Raw genomic sequence first — 8,411 nt, forward strand, 5'->3', positions numbered from 1 at the left:
CAAAGCCTGGTGTAATCAACTGAGGCTTGCCCTGAGGTCTTCACGTACGGAAAAGTAATATAACTCCTTTTCGAAAACAAGAACATGCTTAGCAAAGCCAATAGCCTGGGGCCAGTTCTTTGGAAATTATCTTCTAAGACCCAGATGTATATATAGAGATGCCAAGAACTCAGCTGCTTCTGTAGGGGGCAATGCTTATCAGTCTCAAGTCTGCTGTGTGCTCAGTCAGTGATAATCTTAGATACCCTCTGTTCCCTTGTACAACATTGGATCCTGAGATACACTGTGTTCCCTTGTGCAACATTATTTGATTAGCTTTTTGTTAACTTCTTCCTCTTTTCCTCCCAGAAAAACTATATAAGAGGCTGTACTTATTAATAAGGTTGCAATAAGACATAGCTTTTGCTAGACCTCTCAATCTCAAACTTTCTTTTATTTTCTAACTTCCTCTGTTTATCTTCTGATCTCTTGGTCTTCTCTCCCAGGATCCTGCCACTGAAGAATAGTCTGCTGGTCCAGGTCATCTTTCTCCTCATTTTCCTGAACTTAATGCAATAGAAACTTTAATAATTACAAGAAATCCTAGCAATAAAAAACAGTTCTTTGAAAAATTTAACAAGGTTGACAAATATCCAATTTAAACAAAAGATAAAGAAGACCTAAAAAAATCTTAAGTAATCAATGAATGTAAGGAAAGTGAGGTAGTTCATTTAATAAGTTTATATTAAAAATGAAATCTGGGGATGCATAGTATCTGGTGTTTGACAGTAGCCCTCCTCCATCCATAAAATGCACATAATATAAAAACCTGATGCAGCAAATGCCATCTTAAACCATAGGTAAGCTCAAGGTCTTGACACTTCAGCATTCCATTTCAAGGAGAATCCATGAATAGCTGACATGCTGAATTCTGAGCTTAGCTAACACATGCAGTCTTGGACATCACCTTGCATTCTGACACAGGGTACCAGGATTTTCCTATTTCAATGGTAGGTGGGCACATATTTGTATTTCCTAGTTACTCTAACTCTCCAAGAGTTTCTTCAGCTTGCTTATCATCTTTCACCTCATAGAGGTAAGCAAAAGTTCCCTTTGAAAAAGAATTCTGGCATCTTTCTCCACACCTGAGCTCCCCACCTATGGACAGAGCAGGCTGAGCAGTAACTGATGTGTGAGAAGTAGAGGACTAGAATAACAAGACCTCTCCTGGAAGTTTCTGGATTGCAATCCCCACAAATCTAATGTGTGGAAGAAAAAGGATTCCGTAGAACCCCAAGACCAAGTTCTCGGGACAAATAAGGTTTATTTGCCCAACAGGGACAGAGGGCAGTGAAAAGGAGATAAAGATGGGAAATAGAGAACAAGGGAGAAGTGAAAAGGAACAAAGGAATGGGGCAGGGTTATTTGTCCTGGAGGGACCAAGACTGCCTCCGGATAGAGAGGGGACAAATGTGGCAGATAGGAAAATGGCAGCTTATAAAGCACAAGGCTAATCCCCGCATTATAATGAGATGTTTTAGTTTAACTGTTAAAGCTTATTGGGTGAGCCAAAAGGTAATTTTGATTTCTGGATTCAATCCTTTGATAACTGTACATTGGTAATCCTCCTCATGAAGAGAAAAAAATCCAATAAGGGAATAAACCTTGGTGACCAACTTCAGGAATGTAATCTAATGGTTTTTAGCAAGGAGAGGGAATGGGAGACAAGGACAAGGCCTCCCAGAGCCATGCTCACCATGCTCTAGCTATCCAGAATCCTTCAACATGAACCCAAGTCTTCTGGAAGAACCAATACACAAGAAACTAAACTGTCCAATTCACTGCTCTCTGATAATATAGTTAAAATTATATCAAATATATCTGTACTCCCGATTCACATGTGACTTCTTCATAAATTTATGCCTTGAATTTTTATCTTTGGAGACGACCGCTTGTTCGTTTTTGGCTACCCAGAACCAAAATAATCACTCAAAAACTATATTATTTGTAATACTGTTTGGCCAATAGCTTGAACATATTGCTAGTTATCCCTTACATCTAAAGTTAACCCATCTCATTATTGTATATTTTACCGTGAAGCTGTGGTCTATCTGCAAGGTTCCAGTTGACAGCTCATTTCTTTCCCCTCTGGTGGCTACATGGCATCTCATGACTCAGCCTTTTTTCTCCCAGCATTCAGTTTAGCTTTCCCCACCTAGCTTTACTTTGCCCTATCACAGGCCAAGGCAGCTTCTTTATTCATTAACCAATAAAAGCAACACATAGACAGAAGGTCTTCTCATACATTTCCCCTTTTCTGTTTAAATAAAAAGGAAGGTCTTAACTTTAACTTAGTAAAATTACATGTAACAAAACAGGTATTAAGCAAGAATTTAGTTACAATATTTATATCTACTTTATCTTTTATCATAACTAAGGAAAACTATAACTACATATTTTACCCCACGAGGATATAATTTTACCTACGTTACAGGAAGTACATTGTAAGCAACTTTCAAAACTGTATAATTGACAGAGACATCCTTCTGCCTGGACAGTCACCCAAAGTTCTTCTCTACCATTGGGGCACCCATCTTCAGTCTACAGGTCCATAGTGTCTGACAGACTTTTCCATGAAGCAGGAAATTTGAATGACAGTTTTGCCTATGTTGACAATTTGTCAGTCACTTTTTTTATGTCCTGCATAATGTCTGGCAGACTCTTTTATGAAGCAGAAACCCTGAAGGACTGACTTAACTTCTTTAGACAGCTTTAGCATTCATTTTTCTCAGTTCTGCATGTCCAGTTTATAATGCATAACATTAAGCAGTCTATGCAAAGCAGTTTCTTCTCTAAATAGCTAACAAAGTCTATAAAGAGTCTCTTTGATGCCCATTCTCTTCTTGAAGACACAGAAGCAGATGTGTGTCATTGTCATGAAAAGTCTAAGTTCTTAAAACATTTTTGAAGGTCTCTGAAAGATTTGTAGAATACCTATCTAAATGAAATATACCTTTATATATTTAGAAAACCTGACTAACATGACTATAAGCTTGACTATTATAAATGATTATCTATTAACCTGCAATTCTAAATTATACATTACATTTCTAAATGAGATGCACAAACACAATACCTTAATCAAGAGCAGAAATATACATATAACAAAACTGACCTTAAATTTGTATCAATAGCCGAGCAGTGGTGGTGCACGCCTTTAATCCCAGCACTCGGGAGGCAGAGGCAGGCGGATCTCTGTGAGTTCGAGGCCAGCCTGGTCTACAAGAGCTAGTTCCAGGACAGGCTCTAAAAAAGCTGCAGAGAAACCCTGTCTTGAAAAACCAAAAAAAGAAAAAAGAAAAAAAATTTGTATCAATAAATCAAGATCCTTACCAATTCAAATCTCTATAGCATATCCCTCTTTAAATGTAAACAAACATTTATAAACAATCATTTAAAGAATTTGGGCATAGTTCTCTAGACCTTATACCTAAGGACACAAGTAAGGGGAGTTGAGAATAATAAAGTTCTGAGTCATAGCTCAACTATGGAAAACTTTTTAGTTGGGGTTCTCGGAGTTACCAGGAATATGAAATTTTATGGTATTCCGAAGAGAAAAAGAAATGATTTAAATTTCCATATTATCATAGTAAGAGCAGGTTAGAAAGCAAAGGATAAAAAAAAAAATCTTATTTAGAGAAACTGGAACTGGATCCATCATCTTAATCTAAGAACATTCTATTCACATACAGGCAGGAAAAGACTCATATCTTATTCACTACAATCTAATTTGAAGTTCCAACTGAATACTGACCTTTATTTCTGAAGAATAAACAAGGTCACAAGGGAAGGGATCCCGCCGTACTACAAATTTAGCTGGGTGGAGCTGCCCATCTACTTCATTGTGTTCCTGCTGTAAATAAAAGGAGAGATCTAGGTTCCAGATAGTCAGAACTCAGGAGTGTAAACTCTTGCAGCATGCCTTCTCTTCAGGTTCTCTACCAGCCCAGAGCTATTATGCATCTCCTGATTGTGTGCTTAATTCTGGAGACTGCCCGTGGCCATATCATTTGGTAAGGCACCCCTTTTTCCATACCACCTTCCTAGAGATATGTTCCTACTTGGTGGGGACACAGATCAGATTCTCACTCACTATTTGTGGCTGAGTTTCACTTTTCTAAACTCTGAGTCATTATGTACCCTCTCACGCCTATTCCTGATACCAAATGACTAGGTAACAAAAGTTTCTTTTAAAATGACTTCTCTGCCTAGGTTTACAGTCTCCTCAATTTAATCACCACGAGAAGTATGAGCAGAAAGGTGAGCCTTGGCTGTATTTTGGGGATATGCTATGGATAGGGTATATTTCATCTCTAATTTTAAACCTGGTATATGGATACAAAGGAATGCACTTTCAAGACTCCCTGGTGACAGAGCAGATCTCTTGACTCAAATAACGACAAAGACAAAACTAATCAATTACTCACAGGAAAATTATCTAGATTGTACAGTAAAAGTCAACATCTTCATCAACTCCAATAGGCAGGGCGCTTTTGACCCTGACAACTAAATCAGGTTTGCTTAAACAAAAGAAAAAACTGCAGAAACTTGATTGTATACCCCTCTTATATACCGGTTATATACCTTCTATACTTACACAAGGTTTCTATATTTTCTAAATCTGTGACTGAAGGGGAAAGAATTCTAATTCCTATAAGGAGAAAATGTATAAAAAGGCTCCTAACCCTTTGACAAGAGGAAGCCTTTAGTTACAGGAAGGAATCAAAATTCACTAACAGTACACAGAATCATATGTGAAAGGAGACTCTACCAGATGGTAATGAATCCGTGGAGGTTTAGATGGGGATATTTACCTGCTAAGGAATGCAGAGGACTGGGCAACATAGGAAATGAGGCCAAGAGCATTTGAGTTGCAAATTGAACTTTCCTCAATTATAACTGTGCGTGTTCCCTCCTTCAGGCCTAAGCAGCAGCAAGTCGAAGGAAAATAGTGAGGTACATCATCATTTGTTACTATGAAGCTGGGTTGATCTACATGATTGAATAAGGAGAACCTGAAAGTTTCAAATCCTTCTGCTACTTCAGCTTTGGGAAGGGGGAGAGATTTGGGGAGTTTTAGACAACTGTATAAAGAAAAAAGAAAGATGAGTGCACCGAGGTAGACTGTGAAATTGTAAATTTCCACCGTGGAATGATGATTAGGAACAGACAAAGAGAAAGAAGCTTTGCCAGCCCCAGACTCCAATTCAAGAGGGTGTAGAGGACTGTGCCTTTGTATTATTATTATTATGGCCTCCATTCACCTCATCCTGTTAGATACGTGTATTGGCTAGAAACATGGAATACTCTGAGAAAAGTCAGATGCTGAAGGTCCTTCCAGAGTAAAGTATTAAACTTTACAGGTGTCTCCCAAACAGTTGGCTTCGTGTGCTCTCTCTGCCTGTCCCGAAAAGAACATCTGAGCATTGGACTTTAATGTGATTTTTTGTTTCTACATTTTCTACTCTTACAGGCGCAATCTACTTTCACTAAAGATGAAAATTTCTCCAATGAACAATGCAAATCAATTTGAAGTGAAAATCACAATTACAAACAATGAAAATAAATGTATGGCGGTAAGTGAATAATTGAGAGTTAGCACAAAAAATGTATTATAGTAAAGAAGTTTAAGTGAGTTAATATTGTGCTAAATGCTGTCCTTTGAGGCATTTCTGTATGTATAGCTTTGGTGAAGGAGATTGCTGAGTGGGGAATTCTAACTGTGGGATAAAGGTCTTCACAAGGAAACAAGAAGAATGTTTAAGAGGAAAGAAAAACATTTGGAAACCTAAAAATTAAGGAAAGTCACAATGAGACAATGATAAATTTGAGTGACAGTGAACAGGAAACATTATTGCTCTTATGTCCCTACCTCCTCTCTCCCCTGACTCCACATCATGCAGCAATGGTGGAGAGTCAAGAGGATGCAGGAAATATATTCTGGAAGGAAGGGGAACTACAGGAGAAAGGTGGCTGTGCTGTCCCTCAGGGTGAGGGCCTATTTACCCCCAATAAGCACAGACACACATTGTCTCTCTCTACCTTCATTCTTGGGTCTACTTCTTCCTTCAATTGTTCCAAACTGTTCACCTTCTTCTCACTATCCTAAACAATTCCTTAACATTCTCCTTGGTCTTTTATAACATGTTCAAACAAAATGAAAGTTCCAGGGCTAAGGATATGATTCAGTGGTTAAGCGCACTTGCTGCTTTTTTGGGGAACCCAAAATGGGTCTTGTTCTAGAACATCTAACACCATCTTCTGGTGTTTGTGGACACCAGACACACACACACATACACACATACACAACATATGCACATACGCTCACACAACACACACATATACACACAATATATATAAGTATTTTTTAAAAAAAAAACGAACTAAAAATTATTCCAAAAAGAGAAACGAAACTTTTAGTTATGCCAAAACCCATAATAGAAATACAGGGTAAAAGTCCCTGGTAGTTACCCGGATTAAAAAATAAGTGCTAGAAATGCTATTTGATCTGGAATTGGGCAAATATGCTGATTATCTCTACTTAGTTTTGAGCACAGAAGATGGCTTAAGTCAAGTACAAGAAGTCATTCATTTTATATGACCATTGATTAAAAGTTTTATATCTTTTGGATGAAAGAAAAAAGAAATCTAACATAGTCAGACAAGAATTTTCAACCTGGGACAGTTTCCCTTTGTGCAATGAACATGTTATTTTAAGTCAAAAACGGTATCCTTCATTAAGATAGTACAAAGATTCATGACCTCATGCAAGGGATCCAGGTATCGGTACTTTCATTTCCCAGTGACAGAAAGAAAAATCAGTGTGACAGGAACTCTGTCACAAAACCGGAACACGAAAGTCAGAGAGCTGGGATTATAAACTCCATTTGTTTGCCAGTCTTTGTCATACACCAGAGTAGACAACCTGTGCCTCCTGCTTTAACCCCTCTAGTTTCTGTAAAGGTTTGCACCATTCTCTTTGACTTGGGTTTAGAGATCTTCAACCTCAGGGCAGGTGAAAATAAACTAATGCCCTCAACACAATGCAACAATATTCTTTGGCCCTCATATTTCTAAAATAAAGAGCTTAATAAACCTACCCTAAACCAGCTGTTGAGCTAAACAAACCCAGAAACATGCACTCAAACACACACACACACACACACACACACACACACACAGTTCCACTCCATTAGATGGAAAATGCAATAGACAACTTGTAAAAACACTTTTATACTTCTGTCATTCACTATGCCAGAGAAAACATCAGTAGTTTTCCTTCTTACACTCAATAGAGGCTAAAGTTGACCTTGACACATAAACAACGGAGAACTTGCTAAATCTTAAGCACATCCTGATAGTTAACAAGAAATACTTGGTAGTTTATGCATATACTGCCCTGGTAATGCTTATTTTGCTTCATGGTCAACCTCAGGCTGCCGTCTCTGTATTGACACTCTTTAACCCTTCCCCCACTCACTTTGCTTCAGGTAAGAGTCAGTACTAAGGACAATTCACACATCACGTACATTAGTACTCATGCAACATACACGGCTTGCATATGTGCCACAAACGACTTCTTCTGGAAAATCCAAGTCTCTGGTAAGTGGGAACATTGCCTCCTTGCTCATGAAGGTCAGAAAGTAGTGAAGGTCAGGATGTATCAGAGTATTCATAAATAAATAAATAAATAAATAAATAAATAAATAAATAAATAAATAAATAAAAGAATCAATATGACAGCAGGATAAAAAGGGGGAAGTGCATGTAATACTGACAAGATACCAAGTTGACAGCAAATGAGAGGACAGAAGAGCTGAAACTAAGGGAAGGGAGTTCAAGCAGCTACAGTACCTTGCATGTAGAAAGTGGAATCACAGTATGTTAAGCAGGGAGGGGTGGGGAATGAAGCTATGTGGAGTTCATGAGCTAACAGATCTGCTTTTCTTTCTGTAGAAAGCACTTTCCTACAAGGGAGGGCAGAAGTTGTGCCAGCTAAGGGCATATGTCCTGAAGGTGAGGAAACACACCGAGTAACCACCTACATGGGGAGTGTTACTCAAGAAATCCTTGTAAGACCATAAACTGGGAGGTCTTCCATAGGTCGTGGTGTCCAAAGTTCCCAGTGGGAAAAGTGTGCCTTTCTTGTGTATATATCTGCACTAAAATACAAGAAGGTGAAATGAACTCTGTGTTCAAACAGCTATGTAAAAATAAACTTCTGCAACTTCTCATTGAACTATCTGTATCTTTGTTCAAAAAATGACTGATTTATCTGACCAAATAGTCAAAGATTTAACACTGTTTTTCCAGAACACATTCACACACACATGCTCCCTCCCTCTCTCTCTCTCTCTCTCTCTCTCTCTCTC

The 8,411-nt window shown here is 38.2% G+C and overlaps 1 protein-coding gene across 1 annotated transcript; it reads left to right on the forward strand.

The window, feature by feature from the left end:
- Positions 1-3,957: 3,957 nt before the first annotated feature.
- Positions 3,958-8,123, forward strand: LOC119807371 (prolactin-inducible protein homolog). The gene is made up of 4 exons (XM_038319398.1): positions 3,958-4,052; positions 5,513-5,615; positions 7,530-7,645; positions 8,000-8,123. Exons 1-4 carry the CDS (start codon positions 3,958-3,960, stop codon positions 8,121-8,123), a joined length of 438 nt encoding a protein of 145 aa, XP_038175326.1.
- Positions 8,124-8,411: the final 288 nt, after the last annotated feature.

This window comes from Arvicola amphibius, chromosome 2 (assembly GCF_903992535.2).
Source record: "Arvicola amphibius chromosome 2, mArvAmp1.2, whole genome shotgun sequence".
NCBI lineage: Eukaryota > Metazoa > Chordata > Mammalia > Rodentia > Cricetidae > Arvicola > Arvicola amphibius.